The sequence below is a fragment of the Fusarium oxysporum genome, chromosome 3, assembly GCF_000149955.1.
Source record: "Fusarium oxysporum f. sp. lycopersici 4287 chromosome 3, whole genome shotgun sequence".
NCBI classification, from domain to species: Eukaryota; Fungi; Ascomycota; class Sordariomycetes; order Hypocreales; family Nectriaceae; genus Fusarium; species Fusarium oxysporum.
In genome coordinates this window covers 5,350,320-5,375,378 of record NC_030988.1, presented here as the reverse complement: position 1 = coordinate 5,375,378, position 25,059 = coordinate 5,350,320, and the positions used below count along the sequence as shown (strand labels likewise).

At 47.1% G+C, this 25,059-nt stretch overlaps 9 protein-coding genes across 9 annotated transcripts; 8 read left to right on the top strand and 1 right to left on the bottom strand.

Moving 5' to 3' along the window:
* Positions 1-352: 352 nt before the first annotated feature.
* FOXG_14946 (uncharacterized protein) lies at positions 353-920 on the top strand (the record flags this gene model as incomplete). Its single annotated transcript, XM_018395014.1, has 4 exons — positions 353-412; positions 497-602; positions 690-792; positions 863-920. The coding sequence occupies 4 exons, from the start codon at positions 353-355 to the stop codon at positions 918-920; spliced, it is 327 nt and encodes a 108-aa protein (XP_018254984.1).
* A 1,631-nt stretch (positions 921-2,551) lies between these two features.
* On the top strand, positions 2,552-3,626 carry FOXG_14945 (uncharacterized protein; the record flags this gene model as incomplete). Its single annotated transcript, XM_018395013.1, has 2 exons — positions 2,552-2,676; positions 2,744-3,626. Exon 2 carries the CDS (start codon positions 2,763-2,765, stop codon positions 3,624-3,626), a length of 864 nt encoding a protein of 287 aa, XP_018254983.1. The 5' UTR covers positions 2,552-2,676; positions 2,744-2,762.
* Positions 3,627-5,391: 1,765 nt separating this feature from the next.
* FOXG_21834 (uncharacterized protein) lies at positions 5,392-7,085 on the top strand (the record flags this gene model as incomplete). Its single annotated transcript, XM_018402203.1, has 2 exons — positions 5,392-5,946; positions 6,028-7,085. 2 exons carry the CDS (start codon positions 5,392-5,394, stop codon positions 7,015-7,017), a joined length of 1,545 nt encoding a protein of 514 aa, XP_018254982.1. The 3' UTR covers positions 7,018-7,085.
* Positions 7,086-7,215: 130 nt separating this feature from the next.
* FOXG_14944 (uncharacterized protein) lies at positions 7,216-9,423 on the top strand (the record flags this gene model as incomplete). The annotated part of the gene is made up of 1 exon (XM_018395012.1): positions 7,216-9,423. The coding sequence occupies one exon, from the start codon at positions 7,216-7,218 to the stop codon at positions 9,421-9,423; it is 2,208 nt and encodes a 735-aa protein (XP_018254981.1).
* A 718-nt stretch (positions 9,424-10,141) lies between these two features.
* FOXG_14943 (uncharacterized protein) lies at positions 10,142-12,231 on the top strand (the record flags this gene model as incomplete). Its single annotated transcript, XM_018395011.1, has 2 exons — positions 10,142-12,136; positions 12,190-12,231. The coding sequence occupies 2 exons, from the start codon at positions 10,142-10,144 to the stop codon at positions 12,229-12,231; spliced, it is 2,037 nt and encodes a 678-aa protein (XP_018254980.1).
* A 1,092-nt stretch (positions 12,232-13,323) lies between these two features.
* FOXG_14942 (uncharacterized protein) lies at positions 13,324-15,304 on the top strand (the record flags this gene model as incomplete). Its single annotated transcript, XM_018395010.1, has 1 exon — positions 13,324-15,304. One exon carries the CDS (start codon positions 13,324-13,326, stop codon positions 15,256-15,258), a length of 1,935 nt encoding a protein of 644 aa, XP_018254979.1. The 3' UTR covers positions 15,259-15,304.
* A 535-nt stretch (positions 15,305-15,839) lies between these two features.
* On the top strand, positions 15,840-16,646 carry FOXG_14941 (uncharacterized protein; the record flags this gene model as incomplete). Its single annotated transcript, XM_018395009.1, has 1 exon — positions 15,840-16,646. The coding sequence occupies one exon, from the start codon at positions 15,840-15,842 to the stop codon at positions 16,644-16,646; it is 807 nt and encodes a 268-aa protein (XP_018254978.1).
* A 203-nt stretch (positions 16,647-16,849) lies between these two features.
* Positions 16,850-17,305, top strand: FOXG_21833 (uncharacterized protein; the record flags this gene model as incomplete). The annotated part of the gene is made up of 1 exon (XM_018402202.1): positions 16,850-17,305. One exon carries the CDS (start codon positions 16,850-16,852, stop codon positions 17,303-17,305), a length of 456 nt encoding a protein of 151 aa, XP_018254977.1.
* A 3,857-nt stretch (positions 17,306-21,162) lies between these two features.
* Positions 21,163-21,581, bottom strand: FOXG_14940 (uncharacterized protein; the record flags this gene model as incomplete). Its single annotated transcript, XM_018395008.1, has 1 exon — positions 21,163-21,581. Exon 1 carries the CDS (start codon positions 21,406-21,408, stop codon positions 21,163-21,165), a length of 246 nt encoding a protein of 81 aa, XP_018254976.1. The 5' UTR covers positions 21,409-21,581.
* Between the last annotated feature and the right edge of the window lie 3,478 nt (positions 21,582-25,059).

Below are 25,059 nucleotides of genomic sequence, written 5' to 3'. Positions count from 1 at the left end.
CGGTGAGATACAGCAAATCAGGGCAGTGCGGCGACCTGGTCCTGATCGGAGAACGTTGCAAGCCTCACTTGGGTTTGCGTCACGTTGGCATCACCGATGTGTGTGCTCGGATCATCGACCACTTCACCCTGACGTTCACTTCCCGATCGCGGGGTAGATTGCAGATGGTTCACATGCTACACTCGACTTCAACCGAAAGTTCAAAAGCTCGAGTTTCTCCGGGTAACATGTCTTTCCGCTAATATTAATTCAAAGGTCACAACGTGCAGTTGCATCACCTGTCAGTGGACGAGGATTGTTTTTGAGATCTAAGTCAATTCATCCAAACTAATCCGCGTCTGAGACTGCCGATATGGACTACAGTTTGCTCTCTACGCCGCCGTCGTGTTGCGCCGATTTCGCTCTTGTTCCTGTACGGGCCCCTCTAATTCTTGGGCGGCCAGCGCCCGTCATGCCCTCCCGTGAGAATGAAAACGGCGCTGATTAAAGAATACAGATTGGGACAGGCAACCCGTCGATCGCCGCCGAGCTCGCAGAGGTGCAGCGATATCTCAAGTCTAGTGGGCTAAAGCACACAATGCACTCCACTGGCACCATGCTCGGTGAGTCTTGCTGATTGCGTACTCTGGGGATGAAAACCAAATTTTGCGAGGCTGACGAAAGGGCGTACTGTCCACTTGCATGTCTAGAAGGCAGCTGGGACGAAGTCATGACGGCGATCGGTAAAGCACATGCCGTGGTTCATCAGCGTAACGTGGCAAGGGTTCAGTCGACGGTGACTGTCAGCACCAGGTGAGCTTGCCCGTCCACCATCTGGGGACTACTCCTTCAAATTGAAAAGAGGCTCACGACAAATGGGCAGGACCGATAAGAGGGAGACGGCAGAGGGCAAGGTAGACCCGGTCGAGAGTGCAGCCTGAAAACGGACAGTTTTGAACTCAGGAAGGAATCATAAGAAAAGGGTGGCGACTTCGAATTCGATGCTGATGGTCAGCTTAATCGTACGGCTTATGTCGTTTCCATTTTCCTTGAAAGCGAGGATGAAAGTTGCCGAGTGGGCTGCGCACAGAAAGCAGTTGGAGGCGGCCTTGGCGACTGATAAAACAAAAATGGGTTGATTGTGTTGTTCTTCTAAGTTGTATATGTCCGAGGAGCACAGCTACTTACATAGTATCAACATACTAGCCACCAGCAGATCGGACCATCTTCGTCGCACCGTCTCAACACGTATATGACTTGCCGGTGCGAGTGACCTGCTGCAGTTTTGTGCCACCTAAAGAGATAAATGGATCTTTTGGACCAAGTCCATAAACGAAGTACCATGCTTCGAGAGGTGTAGGGCCCTTTCTCAAGCCATGATAGATAAAAATCTAAACGTCGCGAGAAGTCAGCAATGACCAACTTCGAGACCCAATAAACTAACCGACTCGTCATTATTGTCATTTTTCATGTCTCTTTACTCCTCTGAATTGAACCCAAGCTGCCGTATGACCCTCATCATCAGCGTCACAAACACCGCCGCCGCGCCTTCCTCTCTATTATTTCTTGGACGCCTGAGTCACTTTCCGCGCCAGATCAGTGCTCTTCTCCCTTGCGTCGCGACAAACACCGCACTCGCCCGAAACCACCTCGTTCGTCACCTTCGTCACGAACTTGCCACATATGGTAGCGCAGGCTACCTTCCCCACGGGCTGTTCGCCTACGCGCTGCCCGCATACCTGACAGATGATCGTGCCCAGGTTGATGAAGCACATGCTAGTGCCCCATTCACGACCGAAGCTTTATAAGGCCAAATTCAGTTGGAAAAGCGTCTGTGTGCAACGCAACACAGGGACGCTGCTTGTAATTCCACGATGACGAAGATGTGTTTGGGGTCGCCACGAGGAGTTTTATTGCACGGGGCCGGGATGGGCAATGAACGAGTGGATGGGGAGGTTTGAGCCCCAAAACTTAAAATTAGGGACGTACACAGTATCGGCTACTGTTCGATTATTCTCTATTTTGAGAACTTGGGTTCCGGCGGCGATAAATACGGGGAGGCAGCCATTAGGGCTATCTTGGTGAGTTTCTCTTTATTACTTTTACTCTCTAAACCTTGGTCTCTGCCCCAACGAGAACATGAGTGGAAAAAGAGCATCTCCTCGACTGTGCTAAGACTACCGCTTGCCACGAAAGTAAGATGACAGGGAAGCAGGCTTGACCAATAACGTTGGACACCTCTCGCTGTCTCGGAGCTCCTTCTCCGCCCTTGGCTTGGCTCTGGCTGACGACCTGTTCTCCTCACTAAATGACAAATCGCTTTCTCTGCCTATGAAAGCCTACACAAGCCCGCCTTCCCCTTCCATCACTCGCCCAAGCTTCTCCAGCTGTTCCTTTCGAATCTCAATTGCCACTCTTCGACTATTCCTTTTAAATGTGGCGAGCCTCGATTAAGTATAGCCTCATGCCCGCAAAAAAGCACATTCCGAATTCCCCATCAACATATATTATGCCAATATTCTTCCATGGCTATCGCGCAAGCAACTGGTAGCACTTTTGACAATTTGTCCGCTTATATCTACCAAACGACCTGACTTTGTTACTCTTCTAATATATTAACCCAACCCGTCATCAAACCACAACCTCACTACAGGCAATCTCGCATCTTAATACCTGACCGTCTTTCGGTTCTAATGGGTACACCCCCCTTCATTCTACCTTTCTTCTTTGATCAAAGCACGCTGACCTCGTCTTCTTTCTCTAGGTACCTGCCTGCCTACACAATGGCCGAGGGTCCCCTTCACACTGTAAACCCCAACCAGATGAACAAGAAGATGATGGATACTTACGGCGCCGCATCCAATCTTCCACTTTGGAACCAGTGGTGGGCTGCAGGCAAAACTGCATTTCCCAGCCCGCCCCAGGTTTCCGCCGCTCAGATTCCCTACGCCCAGGACGAATTGCAATTGCAAGACTTCGTACCCAACTGCGCCATCAGCTACACTGCTGTTCAGTACGACTCTATCCCCGCCCAACACTACCCGTCACCGATCTCCCAATGCTTCCCTGGCGACTCGCCAGTGTCCCCCGGTTCCCTCGAGGATCGGTGTAGCTTTACGTTATCGCACCCCGAACTGCGGAAACGAAAGCGCAACACCGCCGAATGTCTGGCTGTCAAGTCATCCGGACGACGCTCTTCCAAGGAGGAAACAAAGCTAAAATTAGAAGAGACGGGCGAGACGTTAAAAACCTACCGCAAGTCCAAGAAAACCAAGTCTGCCCTGATCACCCCCTCGCCCGAGGAGGAAACCGATGGCTACACCTGTCGCGTCAAGGAGACAAACCGCGTCGCGTCAAACAAAATCCGTGCCAAGAAGAGAGAGAACGCCAAGAAGCTCAAATCCGACGCGGAGGGCACGGAGCGCATCAACCGCCACCTGTCGAGCTGCGTGGCAGACCTGACACTAGAGGTCTACAACCTTAAGATGCGTATCCTACAACACGCCGACTGCGACTGCACTCAGATCCAGAAATACATCGCAGACGAGGCGCACCGTTACATATCAAGGCTCGGGGCAGGATCAGCAACCTCCTTTGCATCACTAGACGTGGTGGAGGGGAAACCTGCTACTACAACTAACGACTAAACGAATTGGCCACATAACGATGAACCAATCATTATCGCGGTATTGCCGTATTCAAAAAATAATAAATAAATAAATAAATAAATAATCTGGGTGAAGAAAAACAGTGCCCAGGAAGGAAATGGCATCTTAGGCTTGTGCAAATTATTCCGAGATTCACGTATGGCAAATGCAGGCGTTCGGCTGCAGACTATGCATCAACGCCCTAGGCCTCTTCTCCCGTGAAGATCCTGTGAACGTGGGGCTCCGCTCTTGACGACGTCAGCTTTCTTAGAAGCTTGTCGGAAAGGGTTTGCTCCTTACCTCCTCTAGCGGCACCATATATATCACGGTGTAGTGACATGTGGGTGGATTGTGGTTGCATATAACAACCCCGGTTATAGCAACCCCTAAAAGTAGAACGGCTCTTGAGCTCTTCGAAAAGACTTCAGGGTTGCGAGTTGCATGGCTAATCTAGGAGACGATCAAATTGACAAAAAAAAAAGAAAGTGTTACTTCAGACAGCTCCGTCTAGCCGTTGACTGTTGACTGTTGACCTGCTGTCAAACGTCAACTGCCTGGTCTGAGCTACAAGATGTTTCTCAAGCATACAAAGATGCCGTCCGTCTGGGCATTGTAAGATTAACCTCAAGACTACTTCGTCCCTTTCGATCTTAGCCTGCTGTCGCGGAGACCCTTAGAGCCGCCATAACAGGGACCCTGTTGACGAAACGGAGCATTTCCGGCTACGAATCACAGATTCGCGAAAAGCCACAGGGTCACAACGGCCTGTAGGTTTGGAGAGAGTGCTGATCTCTTGTCTAGTCATCGTCTCACCGCAACATGATGTGGTGTCGAGAGTTGGGGGCTGAGGCACTTAAATTATGTTAAGAACGCCTGCTACTTGCGCCTCCCAAGCGTGCGGAATGTAGATAGAGTGATGCAGTGACCTTTGCCTTCATTGCGTCACCATATCTAACCACCGTTCGAAGATTTAAGCGGATATTTGTCTAGTATTGAATACTTGTCATGTTCTCCTCGGCGTAGTTGGATGAGGTATTATGTTACATCAGTTGAGGCTCATCACATATGAACTTCATATGTTAAAGTGGTAGCGTCATAATCGAGCCGGACTTATTCACGTCTCCTTTTATTTGCCTTTCAGACCTCAAGTTCCGAGGTTTCGGCGTTGATAATACCTTGTCTATGGATGGTAAAAAGGTCGTTTCTACATGAACATCCTCAAGGGCTATTATATTTTTACAGCACAATTCACAGGAAGGAGGAATAGACAAGCTTATGCCATAGCCAGCATTGCGGTCTCGAAGATCGACAATCTTAATGGCGGCGGGAACAGTGGCTCAGTGGAAACTTGAACCAGTGAAGAAATTTCCCGCTTGCTCCATTGAAAATTGTAAAAGCCGCTTGCCTCACTTGCAAACAAGTCAGTCTCAGATCCAGGAGAGAGTCCGATTATGCATGTTAACGGAGACGGTTTGGCTGTAAGGTCAAAGAAAGAAGCCTTAGCGCGTCATAGTTGCCAGGTGAAGCTTTTGTACAGGGCGCTACTGGGGGAATGGGCTATACCTACCCCGCGTATCAGGTCCTGATACAAGATTTGATGGCCCGTGCCCTTTGGTATTGGGTCCTGATACACGAAATCATGGCCTGTGCACGCCGCGCACCCCTGTCACAACAGATCAGATGGTTTAATAACAGTAATCTCCGCCTAACTCATCCCTTTCAATGACCATTCTTGCTGCTTTAGCTCAAGAAGTTCTTAATTAAGATGGCTGACGATGATATCTTTTCCCGCCTCCAGCTCTTAATTGATTGTCACGCCCAGCTCCTTATCTGCGTTCAGGAGCAATGTTGCTTTGCTCTTTCCTTCAAGCCTGCCCAAGTGAACGAACATCTTCGGAAACGCCACAGCATCCCGATTGACGACCGGCGTAGAGTTGTTCGTCTTTTGAAGAACCGGGAACCTCCACTTCTGGATCCCGCCAACGCGCTGTTGCGCCAGAATGAGTCCCCATATGATCCCAACCTGCCACTATTCGATGGGTTCAGCTGCAAGTTCTGCGATCTTCTTACCATCAGCAGTCAGGTTGTAAGCCGCCATGTGGGTGCCGAACATGAGAGGCAGCGACTGGAATTGCAGGTCAAGCCAAAGGCTATGTATGAACCCGTATACTTGCAGGCTTGGACGAAGAACCCTATTGGAGGACGATACTGGATTGTTGAGTATCGCGGGACTACGACACGCCCCATCGGGGGAAAAGATGTATACAGTCACCTCCGAGGCGCATTTAAGCGAGAGCGACGCCTGCAGCAAGGCTTAATCGTAAATGAGGTGGACACCAGTGCAAAAATCTCTACATCAACATTTACAGATCTTCGGCCCTGGCTAGAGCGGACTAGCTAGGAGCAGACATACCAGAACTTCGACCACGGCTTGCTGCGAAATCTGACCACCATGCCCTCTTCCTTATCATCAGTCCGCGGCGTCGTGTTAAGTAGAGCTAGAAGTGGTGCTACACATACTACATCAGGTGAAGACTTAATCAGCTCTGCGGGTGACGAGCAGAAGATTGCTGCAATCTTAGTAGCTATGGATATGGTCATGGATCGCTGCGAGCAAACGGCCCTGACCACAAGCCGAAACCTTCTCTGTTGGCTACGTAGCGTACGGCCTCATGGATGCTACGCTAAGCCCTTTACCTTTGTCAGCAAGGCGGCTATTAGAACAAAGTATATCCGGCTCCTTAAGCGCTTTATAGCTATGGTATTCCACGCTTTTTGCTTACCTACTGATGTTTGTCGGTGCCGTGCTGGTATCCGGTTTAAGAGATCACAGATTAAGGCGATCGCAGCCATATGGAATCACTGTATCTGGGATCAGCATGGCGCTACAACGTTGAATTTCTGGAAATCGGCCAGGGCGCATGCCATAGCTAAGTATCAAGCGAGCTGGGATGAAAGAGCAGAGAATAGCGAAGAGTCTATGACTGAAGATTCTGACAATATTGACAGTATCTCAGAAAGCGACGAATCTGCAAATGGGGATGAGGATCACAGATGTGATAGTGATGAGGAGGAAGAAGAGGAGGACCGAGAGGAAGCCAAAACAGCGGCTAACTTGAGTAACGAAAATCCAGACTTGGCTGAAATGCTGGAGCGGCTGTTTGGACTTGTAATGGCATTCAGCACGGAGGAAGTGGTGGATGGGCGACCAGCTTCAACCTTGCTAGTGTACTTCAGTGGAATCCTCGGTTTTACAACTGATTCCACCGGTTTTCTCCCAGCGAGGTCATACACATCAAACCTCGCCGCACTCATCTACACTCAGCGCCTCCTCTTCCTCGAATATGCCCTCCCTGCAAGAGCATACCTATCGCTTGGCATCACGCAGTGACCCCGAACGGGTCAAGTTGCGCGGCTCCAGGACGTCCGCCAGAAGTACACAGTGCTCGGTTCACAATCTCCATTTGAGGAGCTTTTTGCCCTCCTGGCCTATGGCAAGGCTATTGCAAGCTCTGAGACGCCTCCGTTCCTTCTGAGATGGAGTGATGACGGCCAGTCTGTGTCCCACGGTGATTTGCTTACTATTAGCATGGGGAGCTTCCGGCAGCTTCCACAGGCTCTGCTTGGGGAAGCTAGCCGACTATGCGCAGAGCTGATGTACGACTGGCAGCCGCCGCTAGATCTGACATCCATCAAGGACGACCTGACGAATACAACTCACGGTTTCTCCTTTGTGACCCATCCACGGAATGGCTTAGTTGATGCCTATCTAAAGCTTTCCCTTAAGGCGTGCACAAGCCTGTCGAATCCACTCTCGAGGAAGGGTAATTGGGATCGGAAAGCAGTTTTTGCGTATTGGAAAAAAGAAGAGGCCCTGCGTGAAGTCCTGGCCGGCCTGTTGATGATGACAGGCGGTGGCCAGCCTCGTGGTCCTGACCTGCTTCACATTCTGCTGCGCAATTGCGGGACAGCGGAGCGCGGCCTATATGTTTATAATGGTTTTGTGATCTACCTGACTCGAAGCCACAAGGCAAAGCGATCAACGAACAGGGAGTTTGTGGTTGCCCGCTTTCTCCCTATTCAAGTAGGCCATATTGTCTACAAATACCTCGCGTATATCCGCCCCTTTGTCGATATGCTGGCTCGGGAACAATATCCATACATCCGCGAGTGCTCTTGGTATATGTTCCGGTATAGGTTCGAGCCTGACAGTTCACCCTGGGCTACCGAGCGTCTCACAGGCATAATCAAATGCTATACAGGGAAGGCTTGGGGTCAAAGTGTTACTCTGCGACTCCTTAGGCAACTCTGTATCGGTATTGCTGAGAAGCATGTCCGGAAAGTCATTCGGCCTTTTAACCGATTTGACGACCGTACCGATGCTGCTGATCGAGGGGTCGCCTCTGCCTGGCAGAGTGGACATCGCCCGTTACAACGGGCGAGGACATACGGACTCGACGGGGCTTTCCCAACAAAGTTGCAGCCCCAATTACTTGAGTTATATGAATGGGTATCTGTGCGTTGGCACGAGTTCCTCCACATTCCTAGTAGACTAGCCCTCGCGACACCACTTAGTATATCAAGTCCTGTCTCTCAACAGCAACACGAACAGCATATCATGGAAGAACCCAATGATGACGCCAATATTTCGATGTCGATGGCTTCGCCTCCATTACCCCATTCCCCACATTCACCAACTCCAGCTCATAATGCGGAGGAGTGGTGGGCCTGGAATTCACCTAAAAGACCGACCGAGGTCAGTCAGACCATTCCACGCAAGAGAACCTGTCAATTCGCCTCATCGCAACTTCCTCATAACAATTTAACACTGTCATCTGGGCGCCAAGAATTATACCAGGAGCCGGCTATGCTCCCCCAAATCCCTCTATTTGGTCAGGTGTGTATGGTTTTGAGTGTAGAGGAGGCTGAGAAGCAGAAAAAGGTTGTTTCACATCTACGAGGAATGCACGCCATAATTCGTCATCTAAGTGAGACAGATTGCGAGCTTGTTTTCCCAGACGAGGATAGCGATGTGTCTATTAATGACGATTACTTCAAAGCCAACCCATGCTTTGGTTCAAATGATCGCCCCGGGCGAATTCATGATATCACCGAGGAGTGGAGATTCGTTGGGTGCGAAGTCTGCTTTGCCATGACAGGGCGACGAGAACCTGATCACAATTTGGATGACTGCAATCGATGGTCTGCCTGCAAACCTGCGAAACGTATCCTTCGCTGGCTTGAGAGCCTAGCAATCCCGCGATATTTTAAACAAAGAGGAGATTGCAGCATGTGTGGTCACGGATGGGTTGTCTGTGATGAAATGAGGATGGGCCAGCGGATGTATGAGGTCGCATCTGGCCGAGGAGTGGAAGCGACCCGGGCGGCACTAACAAAGGAATATGATTCTCAACTGGGCTCTGATGGGTACTGTAGGAATAAGCCGGTAGTCCGAAGGATGATTGCAGCCTTGTGCGCTTGTAATGATCAATTTCTCGGCAAGGTTCTGACAGAGATGGCTCTTAATTACGATGGCATAGATCTTGCATCAGAAAAGCAGGCCAAAAAGTGGTTTGAGCAGAGAATTCTGTTGCCAGGGGACTTCTGGGCATCGCGGCTTGTCTACGTGCTAGATCAGCTTATCACAGCGTTTAATTTCCAAAAGTCTGAGCGGGAAGCACCAAAACGGCCTCTAAATTGGAATAGGTCAGCACGGTGGGGTAACGAACTAGAGCTACAGGAATGGGTTGCCACTCTGGACTGGTTAGCAGGAAGGTGCACCTACTCAAGAATGTAGAACAGAAATGCGCCGCATTTCCACTTCTGCGCCAATCAGAATCTCCATTTTCTTACCCCGAATTTCCCCTCTGGAAATGCGGCGCATTTCCATCTGGGGCCTGGAAACCGAGAACGCAAAATGCGCCGCGTTTCTTCCACGAAGGCCCGTGCCAACTATGTAGACGACGGCGCTATTAAACATTACAGCGTGTAGTAATTTCAGTTGCGTCGATGGAGCAATCAAACTCTCTCTTTATTCTCACAACAATCTGGCGACGGTCTCTAGTAGCGTCCATTGACCATTCTCACCAAAACTCAGAATAGGCTAATGAAGACTACATCCCTATTTTCCGTCCCATTTTCAGTACAAGAGGAAACCCCTGTCAGGTCTGGAGGTATCCGGGGAAGCATGATACGGTTGGGAAATGACATGGCGTTGACAGGGGCATAGCAGGCGTTAAGTGAAAGGGGATTTTAGTGAAAGGGTCGATTGTGATTGGATACAAATCAACTGAATAATTTACGTTAAATAAAAGGGAAATAGTCGACTTCAATGCAGTTTTGGGCGCATGGCAATCGCCGTGGTCACCACGTGTCACCAATCATCCCTCGGGAGAATCGCCCTCGTGAGTTCAGCCACGGTACCGAAACTGGAACGAGGCAAGCAAAAACGTTTCCAGCGTCAACAGCGCCCGTCTTCATGCTTCCTGTCTTTTCCTCCATCCGCCCCGCTTGAAATGCAGGGAGCACTTACAGCGAAGACACATCTTAGGCGGCTAGTGCACCGCCAGCTTGCCGCCAAGGTAATGGAGTCATTTGACTATCGTACAGTTCCAGTACCATGTGGCCACATTCGCCTTCTCTGTTTGCCTGAGGCACAACATGCCGATAGTGCCGCCTCGAGATTGCTCAATTGCTATCTCAAGTCAGTTCCCCTCGCCCGGCCACCGGAATTCACAGCACTTTCATACGTATGGGGAAACTCGTCCCAAAAAACATCCATCATCATCAATGGTCGTTCCCTGTCAATCACCAACACCTTGGCCGTTGCTCTGAAGTCCATCAAACTTTGCACAGCAGAACGCCTGTTGTGGGTGGATCAGATATGTATCAACCAACAAGATGAAGCTGAGAAGGCAATTCAGGTCCCGTTGATGGGAAACATCTATTCGACTGCTACAACCACCATCGCCTGGCTCGGAGAGGCAAGCCAGAGGTCAGACGAGGCCATGAATTATATCGCCAGCACAGGCTCAGCAGCAATCGATGCTGGGATCCGAGATTTCAAACAACTAGACACCATTCTAGCGATGCAAGAAGTCACGCCGGTGTGTGGATCTATGGGCGAAAACGTCGACCATGCTCTCTCTGATCTTCAACAGCGCATCTTGGGACTTATCTCAAGATTCGGAGATCTCGCGAACCTCGCCATTTTGCCGGCACTAGCGGCTCTCTTCGATCGACCGTACTTCACACGCGGCTGGATAATTCAGGAGGTCGTCATACCAACCAATGTCTCTTTCCAGTGTGGTTCCACGTTGGTTGGGAAAGATGCTTTTATCGCAGCCGTAACATTCTACCAGATTCAATTCAATCTTCACAGGCTGAACTTCCTACGAAAAATCCAACAACACAAAGCACAAGGGAAGCCTCGGCCAATATCAGAAAACGACGGGATCCTCATGGGTCATCTGGAACCCTTGGTTCCAATCCTGAGGGCGCAAAACCACTACCATGACGTCCAAAAACGACAGGATCTCACCATGCTTTCCTTGCAGCGGCGCTTTTCCATGACTGATGTCAGATTCACAGAGCCTATCGACCGCATCCTCGGTTTTCTCGGTCTCGCATCAGACATTGAAAAGCTAGGATTTCGACAGAGTGTTAGCGAGGCTTACAACAGCGCCTGGGAAGATTTCCATACTTTGGTTGTCGGAAGAATGTGCCGGAATGGGGATTACTCCATCCTTGAGCATGTCCAGGCGCCCAAGTCAAGCCCCAAGCTACCGTCTTGGGTTCCTGACTTTTCAAAACAACAGTATCCACCGCTTCGCTCTTCAACCCAGGCGCCCCGCGGCGGCCAAAGCCTCCCATTCTCTGCCGGTGGTCCCCTTGCAACTGTTACAGTGAAATGGCAATTCGATGAGGCAGCTAAATCGCTGTGTCTTCCTGTTCTCATCATAGACAAGCTGCAAAACGTCGGCGCAAAGGTGGGCTCGGTGAGGGGAGGGATTCAAGAGATGCTAGACTACTTTAGCATGTCCAGAGAAATTACAACTTTTTGCGAGCAATCCATTCGCCTCCAAAAAGAAACTTCCTGGATTTATAGTACAGTTAAACGAGCGACAGAAGCCCCATGGCGAACTCTATCCTTCGATCGCGAACCAGTTGGGTACTCATCATCTAAACAGAGAGCGACTTCAAGAACCGCAGCAGGCTATGCGGAATACATGGAAATTCTTCCAAAGCTCTTGGCAGTCAATGGCGGTAGAGTGTCAGTTGAAGAGGCGGTAACATTGTCGGGAGAGCAGGAAAGGCAGATAGCCGAGATGCCCCAACAAGTACGAAGAAAGGTTGCAACCGAGATGCGGATGTCTCAGTTGCTACTGGGGGAAGAGGCCGCGGGGTTTCAGGCCCGTCTTTTCCATCTTGAAGGGAAACGAACCTTTATTTCAAAGGAGGGATTTGTAGGCATTGGTCAGCAGAACCTCCAAGTAGGGGACATTGTCTGTGTAACTCGTGCCTTAGAGGTTCCCTTCCTCCTCAGGCCATTAACAGTAGATAGCTTGGATTATACTTATCAGTTTATTGGAGAGGCCTACTGTGATGGAATTTATGGATGGCGAGGCTTGGGGTTTAGGGCTCTTAGAGACCCGAGCTATTCTTATATAATTACTATATATTTTATATAATTTATATTATTAAAAAATTCTATAAAGTATATATTACCTCAGTACCATGACCCTAGTAACTAATGACCAAATCAACTCTGGTAGAGTTGATTTTATCGGCCCACTTTAATCCTACATCATTATTCCAGCTCCAGATTCAACTGAAAGAGGACTTTGACGCGTCTTGATTGGGCCGTTATCCCTGTTTTCCTCTTTCACTTGAAAGGGGCTACTTGGCGAGACTGCCGCGACTCCACTTTCAGCGATGGTAGGGGCGCTTTATCATCTCATTGGTGCTTTGGTCCTAACCCTGGACGGTTCTTATAGAGTTTGAGGTGGTAGCTCAAAGCTTCGCAGCGTGTGTAATATGTAATATAATTAAAGTTTGATTACGGAATTCCACGCGAACAGCGCGTCTTTGACGCGCGCTTCTAGGACAGGACCAAACTTTATAGAGAGAATGGCCCTCACTGTTCTTTAAAGGCAACTTGCAGTAAATAAAGACTAAGTCTTGAGTTGCGAGACGGGATGGAAACGCCAGAATTACATATGGGGAGCAGTCCCCATAGCCGTGCCGGAGTTATCAACCCCAACGAGACGACACCATGGCTCCGACATACTCGCTGGCCTGACCTATTCCGTAATCGATCACTCGAAGTTATCAGCACAACAGCACAACAGCCCGACTTAGTCCAAGGCCAAGATTTTCTGCTTGGCAAATGGAAGGAAAGTTCGGTCGAAAGCTCTGCTGAGGCCGAAGCTCAGCTACGCATCTTACTACAGGGTGTTGATATCATGTTCAATCGTGTGATGGCTACAATGGCCCGCACGTCATACACATCTCGCTGCTGGCTTAATACGTATTCGAGAAATGACTTTTGGCCACATCCATTCCGAGCTGTGTTGTGCTTAAAAAGATATATTCCGTCTGGAAGCAATTAATATGCTTCGTCTTTCGGGTTTTGGGATTCAAGGAACGACAGCGTCAACAGCTCTACAATTTCAAACTGGGACTGAAAGAAGAAAAGATGATGCATTACATCTTATTTCTTGCGAGTCAACTTCCGAGTCGTGAGCAAGGCCACTCCCGCAGGCAACCTGTTGAGGACGATGAATTAAGTCATGCAAGCAGTGATGAGAGCGATGGGGAGACAGATTTTGAAGAAGACGCGAGCATTGGAATAGATGATAGCTCACAGTATCAGTCCGAATTCCTCTTACCATCCAGACCTTGGCTGGAGTTATCAGAAGCTTTGTTCCAGCTCTCAATGATGTTCTGGACACATCAGGACCCCGCTGGAGACATGTCGTCTTCTGTTATCATATATTATACTGCTGTTATGGGGATTCAAAGACGGTCCATGTCTTATTACCCAGCTCACAACTCTACAGGCGGGCTAGCGGCACTTATGTGGATTGGACGTGCACTCCTTTTGGAGTATGCTCTTCCTCTATATAGCTACACTACCCTTGCGTACCACTGGCCATCCCAAGATCAATACCACTCCCAACCAGAGCGGCTCGAAGCAATCCGTCAAAGATATCTTGTACGAGGCTGCTACACACCTTTCGGAGAACTCATTGAACCGAAGGCGTTTGCCAAGTCTATTGTGAGACAGGAGGGCATGCCCGGTAACCTCTCCTGGGCTCCTGACGGCCGGTCATTTGTGGTGGGCAATGACAAAGAAGTAAAACTCTCCGACTTCTGCAAAACTTACCATAAGGCCATAGCACTGGTCGAGGAGCAGGTCGAAGAAATGATGCTGGGCTTAAAGCCGAATTTCAATGTTGATGTCGTCAGGGATGATCTGAATTGTCGAAAGGCCGGGTGGTCTTTCTTACAAAAGCCTGAGAACAAGCTATCAGATGCACGGGAGATGCTGATAAACAAGCTTCGCACGTCTCAATTCCGTGGCAAACCCTTTGCAACTGCATCTCATTGGTGTCCTGACACATGTCTAGCATACTTGAATCTTGGCCTCGATCTCAACAAATCGGCTTTCGCTGCGTTACAGATATCAGGCGGGTTGCCAGGCCGTGGCAGTGAAGTAGCTAGCATCCGTTGCGTCAATACCGAGCTTACTATGCGCAATGTCTTTTTCTACGGGGGAAGGATGATAATCGTGATAAGTTACAACAAGGCAAGAGCATCAAACAACTATTCTTTTTACATTGTTCGATATCTTCCGGCAAATCTCAGTCTAAGCTTACTGAAGTATCTCGCTATGATCCGGCCCACGATTGATTTCTTGTCAACGGCCTTGAAGATGCCTCATTACAAATGTAATGAGTTTCTCTTTCAAGATCCCTCCGGGAGGCAAAAGCATTTGAGCTCGGCTCAGGCTTCGGGCATTCTCAAATACTTGACTCGAGACCTCGTCACACCATGGACCCTCTTCTTATATAGGCAAGCTTCCCTGGCAATTTCGAAGCGGTATATCAGCAAGCTCGTGGAAAAAAGAAACTATTACTACCCAACCAGCGCGGACGATCCGATACGGATGTTCGCGGCAGGAGCTGGCCATCACCCTCGAATGCTGTTAACGGCTTATGCTATCGATAAGGCTCTACCATCTCGGCTGCAACCGGAGCTTCTCGAAATGTACTATCGGCTTTCCGCAATGTGGCAGGACTGGAATGCCCAATATTACCGTGATAATTGCCAAGCTCAGGATAAGGAACCCTGCAAGTCTCTCAATATCACACTGCATACGTGGAAGAGAGCCACAAGCCCTGAGAGTCCTGAAAGAGCTCCTAAGAGAGTCAAGACAGCTTTGGGTGGTGAAAATACAAACGATCTCTCCGATGGGTTTCTCTACAACTGCCAGTACCAGATTCTAATATGCATCACATGCGGTTCGATGGTTCAACCAGGGACCAGGTCGTTATACAGCCACTTGAACACTATCCACCAGATCACAGGTGCAGCCTGCGACATTGATAGAAAGGTTCAGCCAGTATAGCTTTGTCGCTTTTCTCAATTGTGCATACCGAACCAAAAGGTTGCCCAGATTCAAGGTTTACCAGTATATAAAGGGTTTCGGTGTAATATTTGTCCTTATACGGCAGGACCTTCACGATTCACAACATCTTCGGACAAGATTAGGGATCATATATCAAGCCATAAGATAGGAATGACGCCAATGCGAGCGGAAGAGTTGCGGAAATTCGAGTCCTGTTATATGCAGACCTTCTGCTCCGCCAAAGGAAGAATTAGATATTTCGAGATTGACCCCATCTAATACTCAAAATTAGATAGGCCTATATTATTTCTATTTATATAAGTACTTGTTCCTGTGAAGAATAATTCAGTAGTTAGAATGGAGATTGTAATTTTCACTATATGCTGGCCTGTAGTAAAGGGGCTGACAAGGTGGTAAAGCGGTGCACATGGCGCGAACCAGGAAACTTCAACAGCAATCTATCCGCACTCACCTGGACTGCCCAGCTCATCCTGTTCGACTTCGTGTACTTCCAGAAGCAGGATGACGAAGACGGAATTCCCGATCTGCTGGATCAAATATGCAAGAAGTACTTTTAGCAGATGGCGGAGACGCCTTTTGGACATGTATTGCAATGGAGGCTATATCTCTTTGCGGCCTCCTGCACCAGTCTCGCCAAGCACCAAGCCCGCTGGTCCCTTGATAGGGAAACGGTTGACTACATAGGGACGAAACTACATATGAAACTGGTGACACAGCTGGTTGAGTCCAAGTTCCGCCAGGCGCACTTGCTTCTGTATGATGAGCTCTTGTTTGGAATGAGGGATGTTGCTCTAATCGAGGCGTGGAGGCTACATAACAATCTAGATGTAGACGACTACGGCGCTTCGTGGTTGACAGACGAGAGGAATCGCGAGATACTGGCGGGGACATATGACGCCCTGCTCCGACAGATCAAAGAGAGGGCAGATCTACGGCAGGTATTCGTGCGGCTGGATCCAAACGGTGGGGTTCGCCTCTGCCCCAAGGCGATAGCTATCTACGAGGCGCATGTTCAGGAGTTCCTCAAGAGGATGCTGGCACCCATCTCGGTTCCTTCGGGCCCTCCATTACGCTCCCTAGAACTACTCTCCATCACGTATATTAACACGGGTGCCCGCCGCCGATCGGTATTTCTGTGGGAGAAGATGGTCATGATATATGTGCGATACAGTAAAAGCCAGGAACAGACCGGGGAGGAGAAGGATAACATTAAATTCCTACCCCCGGCCGTTGGAAACCTTCTCTTGACATATCTCGCGTTCGTGCTGCCCTACTCTTCTATTCCTAATTGTCGTGTACCCCTAATTGTCGCGTACCCCCTGTTTATTTCTCACGTGTTTACTTATCTCCCGTCTATTCCCGCATGACCATACTATGGTGACTTATGTTTTCTCATTTCGATCGATAGTCTGCGGGCGTATTACTTACGCGTGTAAACACACGTAAACGCGTACTTCATTTTTCTTATATCATCTACTCTCTTTGCTGTAATTTTGATTTAAGGTTTCCTCTAACGATTTTTAAAAGCTCATACCATCGAAAGGCTAGTGGACTTTAAACGACTTTCACTATGGAACTTGAAGATCTCTTTTACTACGATCCTTCTTGGCGTATCATTATTTGCAAACAGTGTGGCGTTATACCGCAAACCAATATCACCCGGCATATCCAACGGCACCACAACGCGACGCGTGCCTTTAAGGTTGCTGCCATTAAGCTATTTGAGCGAAGTTTGGACCATCTACCTCTTATACGAGACGCCGATGAGATATGTAAGAACGTGCGACCATTGCCGATCGCCGATCCGATTCGGTTCCTTGATGTTTTTCACGATGGAATTTGTTGTCTACTTTGTCAAGACGACCGAGGCCGGTATGTCTGCCGAGGTCGCACAGCAATAGAAGATCATCTCAAAAAGGTTCATAATCAACCATTGCACCAACCAGGGCGTAGACAAAGGGGAGAGGCCGGAGGGGTCAAAGGTTTAACCCAGGCCGGTCTGGTCCGGACTCCAGTCGCTTATTAAACCCTTTTCCACGGCCCATAATGCAGGTACCTTATCGTCAAGGCTCGCAAAGTTCACGAGGAAATAGAGGAAAGCCTATCTGGATCTGATGCAGGAAGTGACGCAACTAACATAGGCCCTGCATTTACTCAACCTAGACTCGAGGACATCATAAACCTTCAGCTTGCTCAGCAGGAAAACAAAAACTCAGTAATATCAAACCAGGCTGGCTTTAATACAAACCTTCTATCCTCTGATCCGCGACATCAATCCCAGTGGCTTCGAGTCACGGAATGGCCCCGCTTCCTAGAGCCCCACAAGCAAGAGCTTCCTTAGGTCACTATTCTAGTTTCGCTTCCAAACCTAGCCAAGTCCTATAAGCTAGGCTCCCCAGGCAGTTCTGAAATTTTATTCTTTATTCTTCTTAATTCTCTTTTGCGCGTAATCACCTGATCACGGGGTTTGCTTCAGGATGGCACGTTAAATGCTTTTAACTAATATCAACTTAACTTATTTATCGCTAATCGCTTATCCCAGAAGCCACTAATCCATAACCTAAGAGAAGGTATATATAAAAAATACAGCCGCGTCCTTTAGCACTTAATATATTATATTTTTCGATTAGTATAAGGGATATAGCATTACTAGTATAACCAAGATTATAAATCAATACCTACTAAGCAACATTAGGGAACTTCTTTTATACTATATTTAGCTCATTATCCTATTTCTCAGCCAGCTTTCTCAGCTAATCAAGATTCCTGGCTTCAAGCAAGGACCCACCCCATACTTATGGGGCAAGTTTTCCATCTCGTAATTATTATTATCAGGTAATACAAAAGTGCAGACCCTGCCTTACCTGCAAGCGAACGATAAGAAAGCTCATAAAGAAAGAAAGAAGGCTTCTCATATATTGCAGAAATTGATAACTGAGAAAGCAGAAACTAACTCAGTAGCAGCTAGTATCTCAGATAGTCCGTGGTCGGCTACACGGCTTAGTGTTGCACTGAGCCGCACTTTTAAACTTAGTTTTAGAACAGAGACTGCCAATCATAATCCGACAATTCTATTACGTAAGGGGCGCGCCCGCCATAGACCCGTCAAGTGGTAGATTATTCCACTGCTGAGAAACCCCGCATTACTCCACCATTTTCGTGGCAGCTGCTGAGATGGCGGCTCACTCGACTAAGATAACCGGACTGACATATACGCGGGGGCTAGAAGAAGCACCCGGGCATATTACTGGTGCAAAAGCCGAGTACCGGCGAATCAGTCGTAAATGGCATGCATGGCTAGGTTTTGGGGGGGGTTAGGAATTCTGCTATCTAGCAACCTCTACTAGGATGTGCAGAGACAATTCTGGCTAAAGATATATCTAATTTCATCTAAGTCAAATTCTACTTAAACTTCCAATATAGAACAAAGGGGTTCTAGGAAAGTATTAATACTGCACAATAGCTTACAATGTATGAAGGTAAAGTTAAGACTTTAATCTTATTAAATTTATTTGCAATAAAGTACTTTACATATAAGTCAGAACTCCGGCTTCTCTGCTGCCGCATATGCCAGACCATGGTTACGCGGAAGCAAGTAAAGCTGCATCTTTGCAGTGCTCCGCATAATCTTAACAGTCAGAAGATCAAGCTTGCGCAAGAGTGGGCATCTAAGCGTGATATCTTTCAGGGTCAGCTAGAGGCCCATGTTAATGTACCACCCAGGCCCGATGATGCACCGCCAATCGCAGCTTCAGGTCTGCCAGGCACAGGAGGTATTCGGTATAAGTTTATCCCAGAGCGAAGCATATCATCTCAGTCCAATTGCCTATATGTGGGCACAGAGTTAAGGCGGATTCGAGAACATCTCAGGGTTAAGCATAAATGGGACATAGAACTTAAAGGTGGATATCGCTTAGCTGCTATGACAGATAAAGAAAGGAGTAATAGTCCGTAGAGAACAGGAGTCTGTTATTAACGACTATTCTCTAGTGGGCCAGGAAGCAAGCTATTTGAGGTGGTAAGGAACTTTTTATATACCTGCTTACTTATCCTATATATTTTAGCCTCTTAATATTAGATGTTTTAGCCTACTTAAGTAAGTATATAGTTAATAAATCGAGAAGAAGATAAGGGCAGGTATAAGCTATATTAGCAAGGAGGACTTCTTTTTTATATTTTATATAGCATTCTAAGAATCTATAATAGAGAAAAACATGTAAGAAGGCTTCTAAGGGATAGGTCTTATGCCATTAAACCTAGAGAGTATAATTTCTAAGCTTAATATAAAGCTATAAATACTAATACTAGTTTTAGGGGTTAATAAGTTACTAGTACCTTAGGTATTAAAGATACTAAATAAGCTAATTAAGATAACTTTATAATTAGATTTTATTAAGAATTAAATCTCTAGATACTAAGAAAGCTATTTAACTTTTATATTAGATACTATAAATTAGTTTACTAAAAGAGTATAGGAGATTATATATTATATTACCTTTTTAAAGTCAGAAGTATAAATTCTTTGAGAAGAGAATAAGATACTTAGCTAGTATTAATATATTAAGAAGAAATATTTAAGGTAAAGATGAAGCCTAATACTCTGTTAAGGCTATGATTTATAAGGCTAAAATAATATTAATATATAACTATAAGAAGAAAGTTATAATAATAGGCATCTTAAGCAGAAGGCAGGGTTAGAATAATAATAATATAGTATCTGCAGTAGGACAAGATATAATACATAAAGTTGCCAGATAGAAGTAGTAGTATCTTAAGAATTATATTATAGTAAATTTAAGTTAATTAATGATGATTTGGTTTATTTTGCAGGGTAGGGAATTATAGGGGTGTGGCTCGGCGCGACATTCGCTTGTCTGCGATATTTGCTTATTATGCACGTTAAGTATATTTAATTTAAGGACGAGTTATATTAGCAAGTAGCCGCTACCCTGGGAGGCTAAAAAGAATAATATAAGTTTTTTATTTCTAATAAAGTTTAAGGGAGTAATAACATCATCTCCTTCTATCTAAATCCAGTACATAGAGATGCTTTACCGGCATATAAACCTAGCTAATTTATTAATATATACTGCTTCATATCAGGTCTCAGGTTATATTAATCTCATCAATACAACTTATTAGATATGCCTAACAGAAAGTCCTTTCGAATTTCTATTAAGAAAGAATTTATATTAAATACCTGCCTAGCCAGTTATATATCTAACATTCTATATGAAAACCTTCTAGTGGGATCTGAACTAGATATTATTATGCCTTTTGGCGACTTTATGCTTAATGTTAATGCCACGGCTCCGTTATGCTCATAAGCAGAGATGTTGGTCTAACTCCTGTTATAGCCATGTTAAAGATGCTAGTTAACCAAGTAAAGTCAAGAAAGATAGCCTTCATTCATGCTGTGAAAAATGGTCGCGTTTATGCCATAAAGACCGCCTTATGGGAGATTATTACAAACAATCCTCAAGTCAGCCATGCCATTTTCTATAAGATTATAAACAAGGATCGGCAGGGTTTCGATTATGATTGTACTGGTAGGGTTGGAGTAAGTAGGATTAAGGACATGATGCTCTTACCTGGGGCGGATTATTACATCTGCGGCCCGTTGCCGCTCATAAAGGCGCAGAGCAAGGCCTTGATGTCAATGGGTGTTAACGAGGGGCATATTCGTATGGAATTGTTTGGTTCCTCGCGCGAATAAAATCGGGTCCGAGTTTGTCTACATTATATTCAAGTACTCTACAGGATGCAGTATGTTTCTTGGCCGCCCGAGCGAACATGAAGCATGTAGATGAATGTAATTCAACGAGCTCATTTTATCGAGACAGTAGGGAAATCTTCAACACAACAGAGACGACTCAATGGGACCTATGACACCCGCTGATCTCCTTCCATCTTCTCCTGGACCTGGACGAGGGATGCCAAAGCTACTGGTGCCACCTTGGTTGTTACCAGTTCCTTGGTTATTGCCAGTACCTTGGTTATTATTCGTGCCTTCGTCGCTACCAAAGCCCTCGTTGTTACCAGAACCAGAACCTGCGCCTGAACCTGACCCTGAGCCGTTGGAGCCACATGAGAGACTCCCTTGGCCGTCTTCAGTCTGACCTGCTCCATTTGAAGCTCCGTTCGGGATGTCGTCAGATCCACTGTCGTTTTGAGGCAGAGTCTTCCCCATTGGGATTAATTCCTCCTTGCTTTAAAGTGAATCCATTGGACGAGCCTTCTTGACTGTCGCCATTGTTGGCTTGGCCTGAGCCTTGTTCTGGTTCTAACAGATACCCTTCTGGGCCTGTAGAGACACTGCAAGCTGTTCTAGGGATGCTAGTCTGGTGGATCAAGTTGCTGATGCACTGTCCAGAGACATATATTTAACCTTCGTCGCACCGGTTAGAGCCGCATTGAGAAGTATCTGTTAAGATACTAATGGGCACGCAGCTTCTTTCCAAACACCGATAGCCAGGCTGGCAAGAACTAAAGTTGTTACTATTACCATCAAGAGTCTCCCAGAAACACAGACTTGACCAGCAGTACAGTTCTAAGATAGATTTCCGCAATTATTTATATCTGTTAAGAGGAATATTTATTAGCAATATCTATCTTCATAAGATATACCAAGAGAACACGAAGTAGTCTTATCGCAGGCTTAAATGTCGGTGCTAAGGATAAAGGAAGTACAGATGCTACCAAAAGACCAGTTTCCAGCATTAGAAGAGTCATAGGTTATAGGACCAGAACTAATGCTAATAATATAGCAATCTTGATTAATACCATCCAGGACCACCTAGTGGGCACCCCCACCTAATGGACCACCAAAATTTCAATCTTACCATACAAAATCCAAATATTGATGTCCGCAAAAACAGGCCCGATTTTCAATTAATAAACGAGGCTTTAAAGATAGTTTCTATAAAGTTATTTGAATTTTACTCTCTGCGTGGTTTTTTGACCTCCCGACCGCTTCGTGTGCGCTGGCAGTGCTTTGTTACGACCGTAGAGTCGTCACGTTCGTCCTCTAGCCCGACACCCACCTCAATCACCGACTCGACCTCCTCATCCACATCCACCTCTATTTCTGCCTCCTTTGAGTCAGGAAGAGCTTGTCCAGTCGCTAGAGACTCCGCTAGAGCCATGAATCGTCGGTTCGGGTTCGGTACCGCCTTTCTTTTCTTCCCTCGCCGCAGCTGAGCCATCTGCTCCTCGAGGCCAGTAATCCGCGCATTCTGAACGGCAACCTTCATCTCTAAAGATTCCAGCCCCTTTGCGATCTTACTGTACTTCTGTCTGGTCGGACGACTTCGGTGCTTGGCCATTTCCCTCACTTGCCGGCTCGTTTTCGGCGTATCATCTGAGTGCAGTTGAGGAGGGCTCGGCGTCTTGAACTCTTCCATCAGTTTTTCTTTATCCGGTTGAATCTCAGGATGTGCTAGAGCTTTATAACGATTTATTGGCCAATTACCAGTAAATCTCCAGCCGGATAAGATAACATCCTTCCTCATGCCCACCTCCCTCGCTTTCGCGTATGCCCGAATAAAGTTGACTTTGTCAACCGGCGCAGAATCGGTCAAACTAGCCAGCTTTTGGAGTTCTTTCCGATACGCACCTTTTATAACATTAAAAATTCCATTATCTAACGGCTGCAAACCATGGGAACAATGTGCTGGTAGGTAACAGCAGTAGACGTTATTCAGAAAGCACGTCGCCATCCACTCGTCCTGACCGCTTGTTAATGGCCCTATAGCGGGTAACTCTGCGGCGAAAACACCAAAATGCTTACCTGTGCATGGCTCCCGTGACCGTCAAGGATAATAAGTCTCGCATCCGATGCATCACGAGGCTCCGTTTGTGGTAGATAAACGTCTTTCAACTATTCGAGAGCTATATGGTTGTCGGTCCAGCCGTTCGGTGATGTGATGTAGTGCCAGTCCGCTATCAATTCGAATTCGTTCAGAAACCACTGTTTCTGCAGCTCTTTCCCTTTAAAGATAATTCCCGGTTTTAAAGAGCGGCCAGTTGCAGTAACAGCCTCAATAAACGAGGTCCACGTGCGCGACTGAACGCCTTTCAACATCGCCTTCTTCTTCGGGTCAGAGCTCCCGATTACGAGGCTGTCCAGGCCTTATGGACAACCAATTAGCTATGCCTTATAAAAACCTATAGAGTACTTGTAGAAGACTTACCGAAACCCACCATTATACCGCCCTCGTCCACGTTAACCGTGTTCTCAGGCTTGATCCAGCCGTACTCGTTCTCCCGGATATCGAAGTACCAATTGACCGCCTTCGGAGTAAATCCATCAAATCTGGCGGCTTCCTGACGTTTTCCAAGCTTGGTAGATAGTTGTAGGTGACGCTTGATGAACCTGGTGGTCCAGTGCTTACCCAAAGGCTTGTTATCGCCTTGTTGTTTGAGGATGGCCTCGACACAGGCGCGGAGCTGGCTGTGCGATAGAGCATAGCCCAGAGACTCTTGTCGCAGCACCCAACGAAGGAGTGTCTCCTCCTGGCTCTTTGAAATACGCTGGTGGGCCTGGATCCGTTCATTCCTGCTCGCTTGACCGGAAAGTCGCCCAGAAAGGGTCGACCGAGGTACTCCACGTTTCTGGGCCGCCCCCGTCTGTGACAGGCCTCTATCAGTAATATCGAGTATAGCCTCAGCTACGTCATCTTCGGTATAAACACGGCGAACCATTGCGAAAGGAGTTCCATCTATTAAGTTAGATGAAAATTCGGCTCAAGTGGATGGAGTCGCCTAGGGTAGATGAGGAGAAATGCGAAAGAATTCAAAGTGCTAGAGAACTAGACCACAAGTCGGAACGTGGAAAAGTTAAGCCGATATTAAAATTTCATGAAAACTGCTATACAAAATTGGTATGGGTTTGTAAGTATCTTCGCTTTTGGCTGAATGCGATGTACTTGAAAATTCGGAATTTGTATGGGAAGATCGAAATTTTGGTGGTCCATTAGGTGGGGGTGCCCACTAGGTGGTCCTGGATGGTATGTGATCTTCTTTTAATGATTGTGCTAACTTTCACGTCGTCTACGGTCGCGCCGGCACTACCACCCTACAGAACAAGTTTTGAGGCCGGACCCAGTCGAGACCGACAGCTTTTAGCTGTCACATTGATGACCAAGATGCTCTGGTTTCTCTACCCCCACTGTTTCCCATGGCAAAATGATGATGAGAAGATGCTTGGAATTCCAGAAATGACGAAGCAAATGGGTGAGATATCGCGTTAAATTGTCAAAGACCAGGATACTGACAAACAATTCAGAGCACAGAGGTATACCTACTGTACCAATTACCCCGTGTATCAGGACCTGATACACGATTTGATGGTCCGTGCCCTTTGGTAATGTGCCCTGGCGGTCAATAGGCGGACGGGTACCCGTCCCAATTACCATATCTGGTATAGCTCACTCCGCTTTCGGTCTCCTTCTCGCGCCATCTCGAATGTCGCGTTCTACTGCACTCGCGGCTAATCGTGTCGAGATTACGGGCTAACGACGACTGCTTCGCTATGAACGTCAACCAATCTCAAAGGTCCTTAAGCTTTAATTTTCTAACCTTATTTACTATTCTTTGTGGCTATAAAGTCCTTTATATATATTCTCTTTAAAGAATAAGTATTTCTTTATTTTACTTTTAAATCTTAAAGTTATAGTAACCCAATTAATTTCTGAATTTTTTAAATAGTAGCTTAATAGGTACTGTGAGGGGCTATGGCTGTATAGCCAAAACAGCGCAGCAGTCCCAAACGTTGTGAAT